The 18,819-nt window shown below is 59.9% G+C and overlaps 2 protein-coding genes across 8 annotated transcripts in view; both read right to left on the reverse strand.

Moving 5' to 3' along the window:
- The window catches only part of APC2 (APC regulator of WNT signaling pathway 2), a 26,300-nt gene extending 17,359 nt beyond the window's left edge, over positions 1–8,941 (reverse strand). For 2 of the 4 annotated variants that reach the window (XM_033200418.1, XM_033200417.1), the window contains exons 1-4: positions 8,763–8,941; positions 2,301–2,459; positions 2,107–2,197; positions 1,833–2,013 (exon numbers count right to left, since the gene is read on the reverse strand). In XM_033200418.1, the coding sequence (XP_033056309.1) occupies positions 1,833–2,013; positions 2,107–2,197; positions 2,301–2,459; positions 8,763–8,816 (485 nt within the window). In that variant the 5' untranslated portion in view covers positions 8,817–8,941. Of the gene's footprint in view, positions 1–1,832; positions 2,014–2,106; positions 2,198–2,300; positions 2,460–5,078; positions 5,542–8,762 lie in introns of those variants that run through there. The other 2 variants (XM_033200421.1, XM_033200419.1) reach the window with 1 other exon arrangement.
- Positions 8,942–14,322: 5,381 nt separating this feature from the next.
- RPS15 (ribosomal protein S15) lies at positions 14,323–16,766 on the reverse strand. Of its 4 annotated transcripts, none has more exons than XM_033200444.1 (4): positions 16,653–16,738; positions 16,186–16,271; positions 14,848–15,082; positions 14,595–14,741 (listed from the first exon to the last, which is right to left on the reverse strand). In XM_033200444.1, the coding sequence occupies exons 1-4, from the start codon at positions 16,653–16,655 to the stop codon at positions 14,628–14,630; spliced, it is 438 nt and encodes a 145-aa protein (XP_033056335.1). In that variant the 5' UTR covers positions 16,656–16,738; the 3' UTR covers positions 14,595–14,627. The 4 variants fall into 4 exon arrangements, with proteins under 4 accessions (XP_033056333.1, XP_033056332.1, XP_033056335.1 ...); XM_033200443.1 differs by having other exon boundaries at positions 16,501–16,685; XM_033200442.1 differs by having other exon boundaries at positions 14,323–15,082; positions 16,653–16,766.
- Positions 16,767–18,819: the final 2,053 nt, after the last annotated feature.

Genomic DNA, 18,819 nt, shown 5'->3' on the forward strand with positions numbered 1-18,819 from the left:
GTAATCGCAACACTTTGGGAGGCTGAGGCGGGAGAATCGCCTGAGGTCGGGAGTTCGAGACCAGCCTGACCAACACGGTGAAACCCTGTCTCTACTAAAAATACAAAATTAGCTGGGCATGGTGGCACATGCCTGTAATCTCAGTTACTTGGGAGGGTGAGGCAGGAGAATCCCTTGAACCCAGGAGGCAGAGGTTTCAGTGAGCTGAGATCGCACCATTGCACTCCAGCCTGGGCAACAAGGGGGAAACTTTGTCTCAAAAAAAATAATAGCCAGTCGTGGTGACACGTGCCTTTAGTCCCAGCTACTCAGGAGGCTGAGGCGGGAGGATCACTTGAGACTGTAGTGAGCCGTGATTGCACCACCACACACCAGCCTGGGTGACAGCGAGACCATATCTCAATAAACAAACAAATAAATAAATAAAGACCAGGAGCGGTGGCTCATGGGTCAGGCCTGTAATCCCAACACTTTGGGAGGCAGAGGCGGGCAAATTCCTTGCTTAAGCCTAGGAGGTCGGGACCAGCCTGGGCAATATAGTAAAACTCCCATCTCTACAAAAAGTACAAAAAATTGGCTGGGTGCAGTGGCTCACACCTGTAATCCCAGCACTTTGGGAGGCGGGCAGATCACAAGGTCAGGAGATTGAGACCAGCCTGACCAACATGGTGAAACCCGTCTCTACTAAAAATACAAAATTAGCCAGGCGTGGTGGCACGTGCCTGTAATCTCAGCTACTTGGGAGGGTGAGGCAGGAGAATCGCTTGAACCTGGAAGGCAGAGGTTTCTGCGAGCTGAGATCGCACCACTGCACTCCAGCCTGGGCAACAGAGAGAAACTCCGTCTCGGGGGGGAAAGAAAAAAGTACAAAAACTTAGCCAGGTATGATGGTTCACACCTGTGGTCCCAGCTTCTCCCTGACATGGGAGGCTGAGGTGGGAGAATTACCCGAACCCGGGAGGTCCAGGCTGCACTGAGCCATGATCATACCACTGCACTCCAGCCTGGATGACAGAGTGAGACCCTGTCTCAAACTATACGTATTAAACAAAAACAAAAACAAAAAAAGAGAGAGAGAAAACAGTTCCTTTGGAAATTCTCCTCCTTGAAGAAAGACTGAGGGAGGCTGTTCTGCCTCTTATACTTCTCAGATAATTGTTAATCTCCCTCCAGCTTACAAGGTAGCTTCAGGCTCAAAGAGCACCAGGTGCAACAGAGAGCTCCCTTAGCCCCACGGGAGACACGGCCATTCCCATTTTACAGGGCAGGAGTCTTAGGCTGGGAGGGTTTAGGGGAGCTGAGTGAGGTCCCACAGCAGAGTACAGACAACTCCATGCTGTTCTTCAATGGCCCCATCTGACCACACACGACCCCTCCCAGCTGCACACGGTGCCCAGACCCTGCCTCCCTCTGCTGGCCCTGAGCCCACGTTTCTTGGGCCACAACTCTGTCTCTACAAAGACTGCTTTGAGCCCCTCTGGCTCCAGGCCTGGCTGAGCCCTGGCACCAGACACAGCCCGGTCCCTGGCAATGCCTGCATGTCGCAGACCCCTGGGGACGTCTCCAAGGAGACTTTCCCTCAGCCAGGAACGTCCCCCATCCTCTCTGTACTCCCGCTGAGGTCAGCCGGGCTGGAGAAGGAGAGGGAGGCCACGTGGAGAAGAAGCTTTGAGGTGGGTGGGGTTTGTTCGGTGGGCGGTGCCATATGCAAGTGGGTGGGGCGTGTGAGGTGTAGGCAGAGACATATGCGGGTGGGTGAATTAGAGGGCAGAGCCCGCTGGGGATAGAGTCAGGCACCAGCTGCCCGAGGCTGGGTTCCCACGCCCACTCACCGTTCCCGGTCCAGTTCCTCCAGCAGCCGGATGGTGGCCCGGCTCAGCTCCCCAAAGCTGTCCTTGGAAGGCCCGGAGCCGTGTACCGGGCTGCCCTCGGGGGTCCGGGAGGCAGGTTCCGGGCCCAGGGCGGGCGGCTGGAACTTGAGGTTGTACAGGCTGGTGATGTCCATCTGCAGGGCTGGATGGGCGGGGAGAGGGCGGAGGTCAGAGGTCCTGTCTGCCTTTTCCCCCAGCCTCTCCCGCTCCCTCTGCGGGTGGCCCCACCGCTCACCCTTCAACTGCTCCAGCACCTCCGTCTGCCCCGAGGACACCAGCACGCGGGCCTCCTGCTCCAGCTTTCCCTGTAGGTGCTTCAGGACCTCCTGCAGGGGCAGGAAAGAGGGCAGGGAGGCATCGGCCACAGCACTGGGCTGCCGGGGGCCACCCCCTGGGACCCTAGCCCACCTCCTCCATGGAGGCCCCCACCTTCATGCCTGACGTCTCTGTCTCCAGCTTGGACAGGTGGCTAGAGTTGTCCCGTAGCTCCTGCCTCAGGTGACTGTTCTCAGCCTTCAAGGCCTCCACCTGCCGTACCAGCTGCTCGTAGGGTGCCACGGAGCTCGCCATCTTCAGCTCCTGCAGTGTCTGGGATCACAGGGTCAGAGGGTTCAGCTGAGGGTCTGAGGAGAGCACGGTGATACCTTCCGGACAGCCCCTGACCTAAGCCCCAGCCTGATCCTAGTTTGGGGGTCTCAGGCAGGAGTCACTGGTGTGGACAAGTACAGGCCCACGTGGTGCTGGCCAGGGAATCCCGGGCGCAGAGGGACAGGTGGAGTGAGAGGTGACCCCAACGGGAGACAGAGGGGCCAGCAGACAGACGTACAGACAGCTGAACCTCCAACTGACCAGTCAACTGACAGACGATGGGACGGCCTCTCCTTCCCAGCCCCCAGGACACATCCTGACAGCGGGACAGACAGACAGCTGGGACAGCCTAACCCAGCAAGCCAACTGGCCAGCCCAGCACCCCCAGGCTCACAGCCAGAGAGGGCGACAGACAGACAGACAGGACCCTCCCCCACAAAAGCACAGCCTACCAGAGGCTGACAGCCAGACACGCGGGGCGGACAGACCACACCAGCTGTCCCTGCTGATGGACAATAAAAACACCATAATGGCCAGTGGGTGACACCTAAGATGTGCAGAAACGGCAGGACAGATGGACCCAAGCCCACCACCATCACCGCAACAGCCCCATGCCCCCTCCATCAGTGGCTGGGCTCAGAGTGGCTACCTGTGTGGCCCGCACCCCCTGCGCAGCCTTCAGCTGGTCCCTGCTGGCCCCGGCAGCCCCTGCCCCATCCCTTGGCTCTGCCAGTGCCGCTAGCTTCTTTGTGCCTCTGGCCGTCTTCTGGCTCCAGCCTGGCCTCCTCCCTCTGTCCAGCTGGCCGGTACCTCTTCCCTCGGCTTGGCCCTCCTTCTGGAGCCCCTCCTCACGCCCCCCTTCCCTCTTTGTTCCTTTCTCATCAGCGCTCGCCTCCTCCCTCCGCCTTTGTCTCAGATGTACCAATGGCAGCCCATCCCTCTGCCACCTCCCCCTGCCAGCCTGAGCCCCCTCCTCACAGCGGCCCTGTCCGGCCTGCCTGTTCCTCCCCTCCCTTCTCCACCTGGCAACACACATATATTCACCTGTAATTTACTCTCTGACCCCCAGGTGCCCCCTCATCCTCTCCCCTCCCACCCAGATGTCACTAGGGGCACAGCTGGGACAGGAGTAGAGGTGGGGCTCCATCCCAGGTGGGAGGATAGGGTCAGGCTGTCCCGGCCTGCTCAGGGGACCCAGTGTGTGGCTTTCCACGTCATCTGGCTCCTTCTTGGTCTGAGTCTCACGGACCACCATTTGGCTGTTCCCAGAGGGAGAAATGAGGCCCTAGGAACCGAGGTCTGGCACCCAGACGCTGCCCCAGAGGGGCTGGAAAGTCCAGGCTGGAGGACCGACAGGATTCGCCCCTCTCTGGCCTTGGGTTGCCCCTCTGAGGAACCTGCAGGGCAGGAGTGCCCAAGGGCAGGGTGGGAGGGGCACAGAGACTGGAAGTCAGATAGCAGAGGCTGGCAGCTGTCACCTCCCACCCTGATCCAATGATGTCCAAAGCTGTTCAGGTCTCCACTGGGAATCAGGTCTGGGGTTGGGGGCTACATGCAGGGAGACTCTGGGGTCTGGCTCAAGCCCCATGTTCCAGCTGAGGTCACCATCCCATGCCCAGCCAGGTGGAAGGACCAGATGAAGTGCAAAGTAACATACGTCTGCCTCCTGCTCCCCAAACCCAGGCCTCCCCCACATGGCTCTTCTCAGCTGACCCAAGCCAAGTCTCAGACACCTTCCTTCTCCCCACATTTGGTGGTCACTTCTGCATCCTCATCAGACTTAGCTAGTTCCTCCAAGCTCTGCCCAGAGGGATCGTGCCTCCCCCAGCTCCTGACACCCCTCTGTCAGGAAATTCTGATCAGCCTCTTCCTGGCCTCCCACAATCCCCTGTGCACAGCCAGAGGGAGTTTTAAATGTCACAAGCTAGATCCCATTTCTCCCATGCTCAAACACCTTCCATGGCTCCCCAGTGCCCTCAGGATAAGCTCTGACTCCTCCATGTACACAGCGACTCACTCAGAAGCTGGAGGCTCTCTGCACGTGCAGTTGCCCTGCCTAGAGTACCTTTTCTAAGTCCTGCCATCCCACACAGTGCAGCTTCTTCCACGAAGCTCTTCTGCCTACCTTTCACCCCCAGGTTGCATCGTGTAGCCTCCTGGGGGCCTTCCTGAGAGATCACTCCCTGAAGGCACCATGACTGGGGGCTGGTCTTATTGAGTGGGCTGCATTTCAGGGCAGGGGGGCACAGGTGGGGGAAGTCAGGCCCAAAGGGGCCTTTCTCCTTCCTTTAATCCAAACCCCCTCTTTCCAGAGAGGGAAACTGACGCCCAGAGAGGTGCAGCAACACCCCCCAAGACACACAGCAGGCCTGCCCATCCCTCCCTCCGATCACCTCAAGGAGGTCCGGATCGTGAAGCCCGTGAGTGGGTGTGTGCGCAGGGCCGGCTGCAGAGACGCTGACGCCCAGCTCACCGGGACACAGTTTCCCCTCCAGCTCCCAGCCTAGGGAAACGGAGGGTCCAGAGTCTGCGCTGACGGGCAATGCAGAGAGAGGGGGATGGAAACCTCGACGCCAGGCGGAGGTCGCGCCCCCTGCCCTCCTTCCCGAGGACACACACCTGCTTACTTGCAGCTGGGCTGGCGGGGCGCCCGGGCCTGGGGCCTCCTCCCTCTGCGCAGCTCCGCGGGCCTCACGGGAAATCCCGGCCCGGGGTGGCCTCGGAGCGCCGGCTCCGGGGTCTCCGCGGCGCAGGCAGGGGCTCCAGGGCGGACAAAGACCGGTCCGGGCCTGGGCAGGCGGTGCCGCCGCTCCTAGCGCTGGGCGAGACCACCGCGAGCGGGGGAGGATGCGGGATGCGGGATGCGGACGAGACAGCCAATGAAGGCGCGGGAAGACGGGCTGGTGCCATGGCAACAGCCAATGGCGGCCCGGGGCGGAGACCGCCGGCAGCCGCGGGGCGTCGGGCCTCCGCGCGGGCTCAGGGGCTGTGTGTGCGGGGGGGCGAAACCCCCCGAGGGAAGGGGGTACCCCGAGGACCAAGATTCCTGTGTCCCCCACTTTATTGCAGGGTGCAACGGCCTCTTAAAACCTCCTGCGTCTGGATTTGCAGAATTGGAGAGTAAAACGTCAAATCCTGGATGTTACATCAGCATCTTAGCGGAGGAGGGGTTTCCAGGGCAGTGGCCGGGCTGGGGCCAAGCCTGCCCCCACCCCACAGGTCCAGCCTGGCCTGGTGTAGATGCACCAGGGTGGGACAAGGTTCGGGTCCAGGTTGGAGCTCCCTGAGGGTCCTGCCTGGTGGGGAGGGGAGGGGAGAGGGGAGGAGGGGCAGGGCCACTAGGGAGCACTTGGGACCCTGCATCTCCCCACATTTCTCCCTGTCTCCCCAGCAGAACGTCAGGTCCTCCTGTAACTCCGGTGCTCCCCACGTCTCTCTCTCTTTCTGTCTCCCCCTCTGTTCTCTGTCTCTCAATCTCTGTCTCCATGTGTCTCTGCCCCGGTCGGTCGCACTCTTAATTCACCCTCATGGACCGAAGGCCACAGGAGGGAAGGGCCAGGGGTCGCAGGCGTCCCCATCTCCAGGTGTCCTGGATCCTCCATGGGTCCCTGGAGGCCATTTGAAGGTTTAACACACAGAGCCCGCACCTGCAGCTCGGAGCAGCCCTTCCTGCTCTGGACACAGGCTCACAGCACAGAAAGGGAGGCGGCCGGGGCCAGAAGTGATTTTTTTTCCGGGCTGAGCAGCCAGGGCAAATCATTCGCCGCTCAACCCTCAGTTTCCTCCTCTGTAAAATGGGGAGGAGGCGGAAGATTCTGCAAGGGCTGGTGCAGGGAATGACAGGAGAGGGTGGGAAGGTCTGAGCGTTCAATGCCCCGCAGAACAAAGGCGTGGGAGGACCCGTGCTGTTTCCTGTTGGGCCTTGAGCTGAAGACCCGAGGGCCCTGTCCTGGGCCAGCACTGCCAGGGGCTGAGAGCACTTAGGCCTGGCTGTCTGGGAGCCCCCAGACCTGGACGCACCTGTCCCCACTGGTTGGGTCTGGGGAGGGAATGCAGTGGGCAGACACAGAGGATCTTTTCTTTTTTCTTTTTTTTTTTTTTTTTTTAGATGGAGTCTAGCTCTGTCCCCCAGGCTGCAGTGCAGTGGCGCGAACTCAGCTCACTGCAACCTCCGCCTCCCGGGATCAAGTGATTCTCCTGCCTCAGCCTCCTAAGTAGCTGGCATTACAGGCACGCACCACCATGCCAGCTAATTTTTGTATTTTTAATAGAGATGGGGTTTCACCATGTTGGTCAGGCTGGTCTCAAACTCCTGACCTCGTGATCTGCCCGCCTCAGAGGGGATTTTTTTTTCTGGAGGCTGGAAGGCTGCCCTGAGAAGTGAACAGCAGTGATCAGGAGGAGAGGCGTTCCAGGCTGAGGGAAGATCAATGCCTGCTTGGGACACAGGGGGTGTCTGGTGGAGCCATGGGGTAGTGTGCGTGGTGGGGCTTGACCAGGTCAAGCCAGGGCAGAGCTGGGTGAGGCTGGAATGGGGTGGGGGATGCAGAGCCCAGGGCCCTGGCTTCAGCTCAGCCTTGAGGTCTCTGTGTCACCCTGGGCATGTCTCATTCTGGCCTCAGTTTCCAGTCTCGTTTACTGGAGGGTGGGTTGGATAATCCCTGCCTCTCCCCAAACAGGGACTAAGTCCCACCTCCCTGTTTAGTTTCAGATGTATCAGCTCCCCAGACCCCCGTCAGGCAGGGGTTTGGGGGATCCAAGGTCAGTCCTGTTCTTGTATACATGGGGAAACTGAGGCCTAGGCCAGTGAACACGTTGCCTGAGTTCACCCGTGCCAGCCAAGCCTCCGGAGTGACACTGAGCCTCCCTCCTTATCCCTCTGGGGGTGGCCAGGGCCTGGAGGGTTGAGGGTACATGGGGGCTGAGACCCCAAGACAAGATGCCCTTGGCTCCAAATCTCCAAAACGTTGTTCCTGAATCCCTCCCCCCACACACACTAAAATCCTTGACCCTGTAAATCCTTGAACCACAGTTACACTCAGACATCACTAGACATTTTAGAGCCACAAGAACCCCCCACAGTCCCCTAGGACCTCAGGAGGCTGAGAGAGGCCTCCCCCTTCTCCCACTGCAGAAAGCAGAGCCTAGCCCAAGACCCCGAAACAGGCTCCTCCCTGGGATCCTCCACACCCCCTACTGCTGCTGGGCCAAAGGGGAAGTTCCATCAAATGCTCACTCCCCCACCCCTGTCCTGTGACACCCCCCGCAAGTCCGCAGCCGGGCGCAGGGCTCCCTCTTGGAGTGTCTTTGAGCCCTTCTGAGTCTGACCTCGCCCCCTTGATGCCTCCTCTGTGCCAGGGGCTACAGGCAGAAACAGCGAAGCTCCCCCATTGGGAGCTGGGTGGGGACGGAGAAGGCACCAAATCATTGCTGGAGGATAGAGACGGGCCCGCCGCGGGCTGGGTGGCCGGGCAGGGCCCTGACCGGTGAGGAGGCCACTGGAGGTGGGGGAGGGGTGGGGTAGGCCGGTCCAGGCCGCGCGCTAAAGCGTGACCGCCGCTATGGGCCTCAGTTTCCCCGGCGGCGAGTCGGCAAACGTGCGTCTCCGTCAGCACCGCGGACAGCTCCCCGACCCCGCGTTCTCTTGCGGGCGCCTTAGCTCCGCAACTAGGCTCCGGCCCTGCTCGAGGCGTGACCTTGGGCTCCCCGCTGCACCCCCCCAGCCTCAGTTTCCCCTTCAATGAGGGATGTCACAGTCGTGAGATTCAGACGATTCCGGAGGCTAGAGGAGCGCTGGGGTCGTGAGCGGACGGATACGAACAGCAGCGGCGGCGAACGTCAAAGCAGGCCATACGCTCGCGCCCAGAGGGGGAAACTGAGGCCCAAAAAGGTGCAGGGCGTGGCCCAGGCCCCCACCCTGCGCAGGGCCGAGCTTCCGCAGGATGCCCCCGCAGCCGCCCCCGCCGCCCCAGCAGGCGCAGCCTCGGCGTCAGCGCAGTGAGGAGGGGTCCGAGGGTCTCCCGCAGAGGCCGAGGGCTGGGCCGGGCGAGTCCTGCGCTTGCGCAGACTCGGGGGTGGGGGTCGCAGCGGCGCAAGAGAGGGGCTTCCAGCCCCACCAGCCTCCCGAGGCGGTTTCTTCGGCAACCGTCTCTACGGCGACGGCACTAGACCCCCGACTCTGCAGCCTCCGTGCCCTCGCCCCGTGCGCCCCCGCCGCCGCGCCCGCTGTTCGCGCAATGTGGACCCCGTCCCGTTCCCGCGCAGCCCGGAGCCCTCCCCAGCGGCCCGACCCCTACGCCCTACCTGGTCCCCGAAGAAGGCCGAGTGCAGCAGGCTCAGGAGCCCCAGGAGCCCCATGGAGCCGCGGCCGCCCCAGACCCGCCGCGCCCCGCCCCTCGGCCGCCCGGGTGGGGGTGCGGGCCGCGGCCGGGACCGCCCTGCGCCTGCGCGGAGAGGGGCGGGAGGGGTCAGTCTGCGGGCCCGGGGCGGGGCTCCTCCCGAAAGGGGCGAGGGCGTCCCGTGGGGTCTGGAGGTGCTCGCGGGGGCTGGGGAGTCTCGCGGGACCGAGGCCGCGGAGGGGCGGCGGGAAATCCAGGGATGGGAGAGAGGGGAGCGGACTCGCGTGGGCCAAGTGGCGCCAGGGTCCGGGTCCGACCGCGCTGGGGAGTTCGAATGCGGCGGAGGCTGGGGGCCCGAGGCGGCGGGGAGGAGGCCCGCTGGGGGTGGGGGCACGAGACGTCCCACGGGGAACGGGGGTCGCGGAGAGCCAGAGGCGGCGTCGCCCTGCGGTTGTGGTCCGCTGCCCGCGGACGGTCACCCTGCGGAAGCTCGGAACCACCCCCGAATCAGCCCGGCCTGGCGCGCCTGAGGTTCATTAGTCATTCAGCAAACATCACATCACCTGCGCACACAAGGCTTGCTGGGCGCCGAGCTGGCGCGCGGGGGGCCGCCTTAAGGGGGCGACACGGCACGCGGACATTCATGCAACAAGCATGTATTAAGCACCTACTGTGTGCTGGGCCCCCTGCAATGAACAAAACCCAACCCCTGCCCTTGGGAAGCTGACGAGGGGACTGCAGCGGGCTGGGGAGAGACGCCAGCGGGGCGGGCAGGGCGCGGGGAGCTGCTGGGGAGGTCGAACAGCCCTGGGGGGTGTTGGGGGAGAGCACAGCCCGCTAGGGCAGTGAGGGCTTGGAGGCCCCGGGTCAGGTCGCACAGGCCCTGCGGGAGGTGGGAGCCACCGCGGGCTGTGGGCAGAGCAGGGCCGCGCCCGACTCCAGGCCCACGGGCGCCCGCTGGCGGCTGCGGGGAGAACAGGCCGTGGGCGGCGCCGGGACAGGAGGGCTGAGGCGGCTGCGCGAGTCGAGGGCTGGATGGTGGGGTGGAGGATGGGGTCCGGGCAGGATCGGGGCTGAGAGGGGTGTTATGAATTGTGCTAAGTCCCTGGAAACCAAGGAACGAGCGGCCGGAGAAAGGGGCGCCGCTTTAGCAGGACGGCGAGGACAGGCCGCCTCCAGCAGGTGCCTCCGCTGAACCCCGGAGCGGGGACGGAGCCGTGCGGCCGCCGGCGAGGCTTCGGGGCCACCCAGGACTCTTGCCTCAGAAGTCAGGGGAGGACGCCGGGTTCACTGTAAACTGCCGTCCAGGCGGGAGGCTACGAGGATGTGAGAAGCGGCGGGAACCAGGACAGGGCCTGAAGGCAGCTGACCCGCAGCGCCGGGGCCAGACCTGAGCCTGATGAGGACGGAGCGGCCTGAGACTGCACGGATGGGGCCAGGTCTCGGAGAGTCCACGCAGGTTCTGGATCGGGGTGTGGGACCAGAGGGTAGAAACAGAAGCGTGGGGCCGGGCACGGTGACTGACGCCTGTAATCCCAGCACTTTGGGAGGCCGAGGCGGGTGGATCACTTGAGGTCAGGAGTTCAAGACCAGCCTGGCCAACATGGCGAAACCCCGTCTCTACTAAAAATACAAAAAATTAACCGGCATCGTGGCGTACGCCTGTAGACTCAGCTACTTGGGAGGCTGAGGCAGAATCGCATGAACTCAGGAGGCGGAGGTTGCAATGAGCTGAGATTGTGCCACTGCACTCCAGCCTGGGCGACAGAGCCAGACTCTGTCTCAGAAAAAAAAAAAAAGGAAACAGAAGTGTGGATGTGGCCAGAGAGGCCTAAAGACAGAGCCTGGGCCTTGAGTTGGGAGTGGGGCCCAGCAGTGGCACCCTAGTGCTAGTTAAGGGCTCCCACCTCACCTCCTGGACATCCCCCAAATGCTTGTGGACCTAGGGCACAGCCTGGCCACCAAGACGTGTCTCTCTGAACTGGGGTGGGGGAGGGCGGTATCTTTTTGCTTTAAATACTAATGTATATTTTCCCTGATCACACATGCTGGATTCCAACTGCAGAAAACCAAGGGAATTACCCATTAGCAGCCAAGCGCTGGCCAGACAGGGGCGTGCGCAGGGAGGGCTTTTATGGACAGAAAACTTCCCGTAAAGGTCCAAACAGTAAATTCTCAGCGTCTGCCGGACAGAAGTAATATAGGTATGAATGGGCACAGCTGGGTGCCAATAAAGCTCTGCAAAAGCAAAGTGAGGCCCAGCACCCATTCCCATTACACTTTCCTGGGGGTGGAGCCCTGCAGCTTGTTTGTAGCTAGCTCTACACATCTGTCATTTACTCTGCAGATGGACCTGGTAGCTCAAAAGCTCTGTCATTTCCATTGGTTTATTTTTAAAAAGGGCCTCGGCAAGACTTCAAGTGTGCACCACGGTGTACCACTTTTGATTTCTAATGGTCAGGGTTGAAAACCATGCTGCAGATAAAGCTGTTTCAGCGGGGGATTCACTCATTTCCCACTTTGCTTATCTGAGGCAAAAAGCACCTAAAACGCCTCAACAATTTCATTTTTAAAAAGAATTCCAGGCCGGGCGCGGTGGCTCAAGCCTGTAATCCCAGCACTTTGGGAGGCCGAGGCAGACAGATCACGAGGTTAGGAGATCGAGACCATCCTGGCTAACACGGTGAAACCCCGTCTCTACAAAAAATTAGTCAGGCGTGGTGGCACACGCCTGTAGTCCCAGCTACTCAGGAGGCTGAGGCAGAATTGCTTGAACCCGAGAGGCAGAAACTGCAGTGAGCTGAGATTGTACCACTGCACTCCAGCCTGGGCGGCAGCAAGCAAGACTGTCTCCAAAAAAAAAAAAAAAGCAAATAAAAATAAATAGAAATAATTCCGGGAAGGGCGCAGTGGCTCACATCTGTAATCCCAGCACTTTCAGAGGCCGAGGGTGGATCACCTGAAGTTGGGAATTCGAGACCAGCCTGGCCAACGTGGTGAAATCCTGTCTCTACTAAAAATACAAAATTAACCAGGCGTGGTCAGTGCTTCTGTAATCCCAGCTACTCGGGAGACTGAGGCAGGAGAATTGCTTTAACCTGGGAGGCGTTTGGGCGCGGTGGCTCACACCTGTAATCCCAGCACTTTGGGAGGCCGAGGCGGGCGGATCACGAGGTCAGGAGTTCAAGACCAGCCTGGCCAATATGGTGAAACCCCATCTCTACTAAAAAAACACTGAAGTTAGCCGGGTGTGGTAGCACGCACCTGTAGTCCCAGCTACTCGGGAGGCTTGAGGCAAGAAAATCGCTTGAACCCTGGAAGCGGAGGTTGCAGTGAGCCGAGATCATGCCACTGAACTCCAGCCTGGGCAACAGAGTGAGACTCCGAGAAAGAAAAAAACAAATCTGGAGCGGAGGCTGTAGTGGGCTGAGGTCGCGCCACTGCACTCCAGACTGGGCGACGGAGGCTGTCTCAAAAGACACATTAAATAGAAAGAATTCCAAATGCTGACAACTGAGACTACGATGAGCCCTGCATGCACACGCCTTCCTCCCTCTCCTGGAGCTGGACCTGGGGTGGGCCTTTGAGGTTGGGTCTTGCACTGGCTTCCGCTGTTCATGCTGAAGTGAACCTGGCCAGTGCTGTCCAGTGACCTCTGGTGGAGACTCAGCAGCCAGACCACACTGCAAACTTTTGACCGTTGGTTCCAAGCCCAGGTTGGTTCAAGTCAGCCCACAGGCAAATTTTCAAATATTCCACGTATTTCAGGCGCTGCCAGCCAAGACTCGCCCCCAATTCTGACTATGTAGCCAGGTCCAGACCCTCAGGGGCCTCCCTGGTCTCCTTACTGACTGGCAAGGTTGGCCAGGACGCCCGGTCCAGTGCAGGCCTTGAGAGGCACGTCCAAGTGCAGCACACTGTCCCACCGACTGCGGGTCCCTCTGTGCACCAGCCAGCCAGGTCCAGTCTCATGCTGCCTGGGGGGGGGTCCCGGCTGTACTAGACCCCAGCTTGTAACTCTGGGCCGTCCTTCCTTTGTCCAACCCACCTTTTCCCAATCAGAGAGAAAAACATGGACCCACATTCTCTGTATTGTAACTCGATTCCAAATCAAGAGGTAAGAACATGAGCACATCTCACATCTTGTTTTTTCATTTTTTTTTTTTTTTTTTTGAGACGGAGTCTGGCTCTGTCGCCCAGGCTGGAGTGCAGTGGCCGGATCTCAGCTCACTGCAAGCACCGCCTCCCGGGTTTACGCCATTCTCTCCTGCCTCAGCCTCCCAAGTAGCTGGGATTACAGGCGCCCGCCACCTCGCCCGGCTAGTTTTTTGTATTTTTTTAGTAGCGACGAGGTTTCACCATGTTCGCCAGGATGGTCTCGATCTCCTGACCTCGTGATCCGTCCGTCTCGGCCTCCCAAAGTGCTGGGATTACAGGCTTGAGCCACCGTGCCCGGCCCATATTTTTGTTTTTTTTTGAGGCAGAGTCTAGCTCTGGCCGCCCAGGATAGAGTGCCATCTCCGCCTCCTGGGTTCAAGTGACTCTCCTGCTTCACCCTCTCAAGGTTTCACCATGTTGGCCAGGCTGGTCTCTAACTCCTGACCTCAGGTGATCCAGCCACCTCGGCCTTCCAAAGTGCTAGGATCACAGGAATGAACCACAGCGCCTGGCCGCAAATCATGTTTAAATTTGAAGATAGAGCTAGGTGCAGTGTCTCATGCCTGTGATCCCAGCACTTTGGGAGGCAGTGGGAAGATCACTTGAGCCCAGGAGATGGAGGCTGCAGTGAGCCACGATCATACTACTACACTCCGGCTGGGCAACAAAAACAAGACAAAACAAAACAAAAAAATGGAGTGACATCACAGAAGAGAGCCCACAGGAGGCTGTTGTGGGGCATTTGAGGGTGAAATGAGGTGGGGCTCCTCACATCTCCCCTGCCCCCACTTGCCTGGCTGAGCTCTCACCCTCCTGTCCACTGCCCAAGGGGAGGCCTCCCTGCCGCCATCCCTGGGCCACTCTGCTGGGTGCTTATTGAGCCGTTACCACCTCCCGCCTGGGTTGAGGGCGACTTCAGCATTGAACGGGGTTAGTTCTCACAACGTTCTCCAAGCAACGTACACCATTAGGGAGCCCATGAAGGGCTGGACGGTACCCCCTGCCCAGAGGCATGGCCACCTTGTCCTGTTCTTTCAAGCATCCTGCGTGGAGACAGAGCTGGCCAGGCCATAGATGGTGCAGCCTCGCCACGGGACACCAGACTGGGGAGACGGGGCTGGCTGCCGCCACAGAGCCTGCTGGGAGGGCAGACTCCAGCAGCGTGTTGTCGGGAGCTTCTGAGGAGCCAGGCAGGGGTGAGGATGGGAGAGGCTCAGGTCGCCCAAAGTTTCCTGCTGCTGCTTCACTTCCTGCAGGAACCCTCCCAATAGGAGACGAGAGAAGCCAGAAAGGAGAGCCCAGGCCAGGTGGGGGGCTTGAGGAGGGGCTCCTCTACATGGGGCACCCACAAGACAGCGTGAGGCCGGGGAGGTGCCCCGAGGTCAAGAATGCTGAGGGGATCCAAGGGATGGGGCTATACCTGGGCTTGGGCGCCCAGCTCCACAGCTGTCCCTGCGGACAGGGGCAGGGGCGGGGACTGCACAGCTATCAGTCTTGGACACTGAGGCCATCCACGCAACACTCCCACACAGCGCTGAACGTCCACCTTGAATCTCCTCACACCATGAACCTGAACCAGGCCCAGGCCCAGGCCCCTCCCAAAGCCCCAGACACCGGGAAGAACAAGCTGCGCGAAGGACTGGAGCCAGGCGCGCCTTTATTAGCTGAGCCACTACTTGAGAGGGATGAAGCGGGAGGAGTGGGTGGCTCCAATGCCAGGCCGGCCGTGCTTCACGGGCTTGTAGGTGATGGAGAACTCGCCCAGGTAGTGGCCAATCATCTCGGGCTGCAGGAGACCAAGAGCAGAGCTGGGTGTCAGGCGATCCCGCCCGCGTCAGGCGACCCCAGCCCACCTCGGGCCCAGTCCGGTTGGCAGGGACAGCCGCACGCACCTTGATCTCCACCTGGTTGAAGGTCTTGCCGTTGTAGACGCCCACCATGCTGCCCACCATCTCTGGCAGGATGATCATGTCCCGCAAGTGCGTCTTCACCACTTCTGGCTTCTCCATGGGCGGCGCCTCCTTCTTGGCCTTGCGCAAGCGCTTCAGGAGTGAGTGCTGCTTCCGCCGCAGGCCCCGGTTCAGCCGCCGCCGCTGGCGCGCACTGTACAGTTGCATGAGCTGCTCGCTGGAGAGGATGCACCAGGCAGAGTTTTGTGAGCAGCCGGCCTGGGGAGACCCTACCCACTCCGGGGGACAGAGAACTAAAGCTTGGTTCTCCCCAGGGACACAGCCGCACTGGACTTGTCCCTGTCCATTGTAGTGACCGCAATGAACACGCCAAGTCCCTCTGGCACCCCCGCCAGATATGCGCGACTCATCCCTCAGATGCAAGAGCCACCGTATGACTGCAGAGACTCAGAGGACAAGCGGCCCGGAGACCACAGTCTCAGACAAGATGCTGTAGCGCACAGCTCGGGCCAAAGGCCTCTAAAAACGCAGCGGAAGGCACGAAAGGCGCGGTGGCTCCCGCCTGTGATCCCAGCACTTTGGGAGGCTGAGGCGGGAGGATCGCTTCAGCCCAGGAGTTCAAGACCAACCTGGACGACACAGAGAAACCCTGTTTCTACAAATAATTAAAAATCAAGGCCGGGCGCGGTGGTTCACGCCTGTAATCCCAGCACTTCGGGAGGCAGGTGGATCACCTAAGGTCAGGAGTTTGAGACCAGCCTGGCCAACATGGAAACCCGTCTCTACTAAAAATACAAAAATTAGCGGGACGTGTTGGTGAGCCCCTGTAATCCCAGCTACTCGAGAGGCTGAGGGAAGAGAATCGCTTGAAGCCGGGAGTCGGAGGCTGCAGTGAGCTGAGATCGAGCCATTGCACTCCAGGCTGGGAGACAGGATGAGGCTCCGTCTCAAAATAGTAAAAAATAAAAATAAAAAAATAAAAGGGAAAGTCAGATGCCCACCACCACCCTGCCTGGACAGGACCCAGCTACTGCCACTGCCCTTAGAATCTAAGGCTGCTCGTTATTTTAAGTCACGTGGACTACAGACTGGCTACACCCTCCAACTAATCCGCGGAAAAGGTAACAACGGGGAGCAGGTTGAAAATAAGTAAAAACCTCAACGTCTCTGGATAGTTTTCTGGGCTCAAGACTACGCTCAGTCCCAAACCTGCGCTCGCCCACCGCCGCAGAGGCGCTCGGACCCCCGCCCCACCGCCCTCACCGGACAAGCTCCACCGCTGGCCCAGCCCCGCCCGCGACCCCTGCCGGCCGCCCTTACTAGGACATGTCCAGCAGCTGGTCCAGGTCCACGCCGCGGTAGGTGAACTTGCGGAAGGTCCGCTTCTTCTTCTGCTCTACCTCTGCCTGCGCGGGCGGGGGTCGGACGTCAGCGGGATCCCGACACCCACCTCCCACGACCACCGGGCCCGAGGACACCGCGGAAGACGCGCGGCGGCGCCGCCGGGGACAGAAGCCCGACAGGGACACACCGCCTTGACCCGTCCCCGGGGGTCACGCGCGGCTCCGGGTTAGGGGGATCCAGACATGAAGGCCCGGACAGGCCTTCCCGACCCCGCGTCGTCCGGACACCCACCGGGTCCGCCCCGCGCCCCAACATCCAGCCGCCTCCAGGGTCAGGAGCAAGCCGCCGTAGTCGGGAGGCCGAACTGCGGCCCCCGCGGGACGGTCAGAGGATGGATGGCGCCGGATAGGCCCGGCAGAGACGCCCCAACTCGCAGCACTCACCATCTTGCCGGATGCTCAGAAAAGAACGCTCTGATCCGCGCCTGCGCAGTTATCGCGAGACTGCCGGCGCGTCCCGCCCCCTCAGCTGTGCGCGCACACGCGCTTCCGCTTTCCCGGCGGAGAACACACGCCCTCTGCCGTCTGGAGGGCAAAACACAGGCTGCGGGGATTAGAGCAGCCGCCGCCTGAGGTCTGCAGAGCCGCTCTCTCCACGGAGTGGGACTTTGGACACGCCGCCTCCCCTGTCTGAGCCTCGGGTTCGTGCTCCGTCATCTACACGATGGCACCCACCTCAACAAGTATCTATGGAGCGCCTACTGTTTGCTCGTGGGTGCGGTTTAGGGGTTCAGGTCCCCGTGTGGGAAGAAGACAGGTCATTACAGATACAGGGCACGGACAGGGCCTCCCTGAAAAGCACAATTCAGGCTTTCACAGCTATAAAATTTTGTATATAAAGTTAGTAGGGGCAACATAGCGAGACTACCTCTCTACAAAAAAATACAAAAATGTATGTTTACAAAAATTTGTGTACACATAGACATAAAATATTAAAAAATACAATAATTCCCAGCTACTCGGGAGGCTGAGCCTTGAGCCCAGGAGGTCGAGGCTGCAGTGAGCCGTGATCACGCCAACGGCACTCCAGCCTGGGCGACAGAGCAAGACCCTGTCTCAGAAATAACGTTAGGAGGCCGGGCGCAGTGGCTCAAGCCTGTAATCCCAGCACTTTGGGAGGCCGAGACGGGTGGATCACGAGGTCAGGAGATCGAGACCATCCTGGCTAACACGGTGAAACCCCGTCTCTACTAAAAAATACAAAAAACTAGCTGGGCGAGGTGGCGGGCGCCTGTAGTCCCAGCTACTCGGGAGGCTGAGGCAGGAGAATGGTGTGAACCCGGGAGGCGGGGCTTGCAGTGAGCTGAGATCGCGCCACTGTACTCCAGCCTGGGCCACAGAGCGCGACTCCGTCTCAAAAAAAAAAAAAAAGTTAGGAATATCACTGAGTTTTTTATGTAAATGTAGTATGAATAATAAGGATAGCTCAAAAAGAGGAGTAACTAGAACTATGTAGGAGTGACTTTTTAAATACGTTTTTGAGACGGAGTTTCAGCCGTGTTGCCCTGGCTGGAGTGCAGTGGTGTGATCTCGGCTCACTGCAACCTCTGCCTCCCGGGTTCAAGTGGTTCTCCTGCCTCAGCCTCCCAAGTAGCTGAGATTACAGGCACCTGTCACCATGCCCGGCTAATTTTGTATTTTTAGTAGAGACAGGGTTTCTCCATGTTGGCCAGGCCATGTTGGTCTCGATCTCCTGACCTCAGGTGACCCACCCGCCTTGGCCTCCCCAAGTGCTGGGATTAGAGGCATGAGCCACCATGCCCGGCCTAGGAGTGATGTTTCTGTATCTTACTGGAATTAAGTATAAAGTTGAAAGTGACTATTAACTATGATGTGGCACCCGGTTGGGCGCGGTGGCTTATGCTTGTAATCCCAGCACTTTGGGAGGCCGAAGTGGGTGGATCATCTGAGGTCAAGAGTTCAAGACCCATCTGGCCAAACCCATCTCTATTAAAAATACAAAAAAATTAGCCAGGCATGGTGGTGGCGCGCCTGTAATCCCAGCTACTTGGGAGGCTGAGGCATGAGAATCGCTTGAACCCAGGAGGCAGAGGTGGCAGTGAGCTGAAATTGCACCACTGCACTCCAGCCTGGGTAAGAGACTCCTTCTCAAAAAAAAAAAAAAAAAAAAAAGGACAAAACCCCTGGGAACCCGACTTTAGCTGTGGCACTGTCCAGGGAGCTGAGCTCTCCCCAGCCATCCATCCCCACAGTCCCAAGGGAAGCCAATTACACTGTACCCAGGGAGGGCTGAGTCTCCATCCCGAGGAGCACAGGACCTGTGTGTGGGATCCATCCACGTTGCCCATTTTCCTGCAGCAGATACCGTCCTGGCTGGAAAGCTGATTTTGTGAGTGCTGCTCCTTGGCTAGGGGAGCTAATGTAATGGGAGGGGGGGGGGGTTGACACTCAACACCACGACCTGTGGTGTGGAGAGAGAGCCACCCCCGCCTGGCCCTCCTGGAAACTGGGACAGCAGCTCCTGAGGACATGGGAGAAGGCTCTGACAGCAGGGAATGGAGCTGGCTTCCTGGGCTGAGGCCTTGAGGGG

This window comes from Trachypithecus francoisi, unplaced genomic scaffold, assembly GCF_009764315.1.
Source record: "Trachypithecus francoisi isolate TF-2019V2 unplaced genomic scaffold, Tfra_2.0 Lachesis_group5, whole genome shotgun sequence".
Classification (NCBI taxonomy): Eukaryota; Metazoa; Chordata; class Mammalia; order Primates; family Cercopithecidae; genus Trachypithecus; species Trachypithecus francoisi.

What these genes read in the sequence shown, in the direction of transcription:
- RPS15 (XM_033200441.1), bottom strand. Translation starts at nt 16,524, where the DNA reads ATGTTGGGGCGCGGGGCGGACCCG. An exon ending in TGGGGCGCGGGGCGGACCCG is followed by an intron (nt 16,272 to 16,500) that starts GTGGGTGTCCGG and finishes CCGCCCGCGCAG; the next exon opens with GCAGAGGTAGAGCAGAAGAA. An exon ending in CAGCTGCTGGACATGTCCTA is followed by an intron (nt 15,083 to 16,185) that starts GTAAGGGCGGCC and finishes CATCCTCTCCAG; the next exon opens with CGAGCAGCTCATGCAACTGT.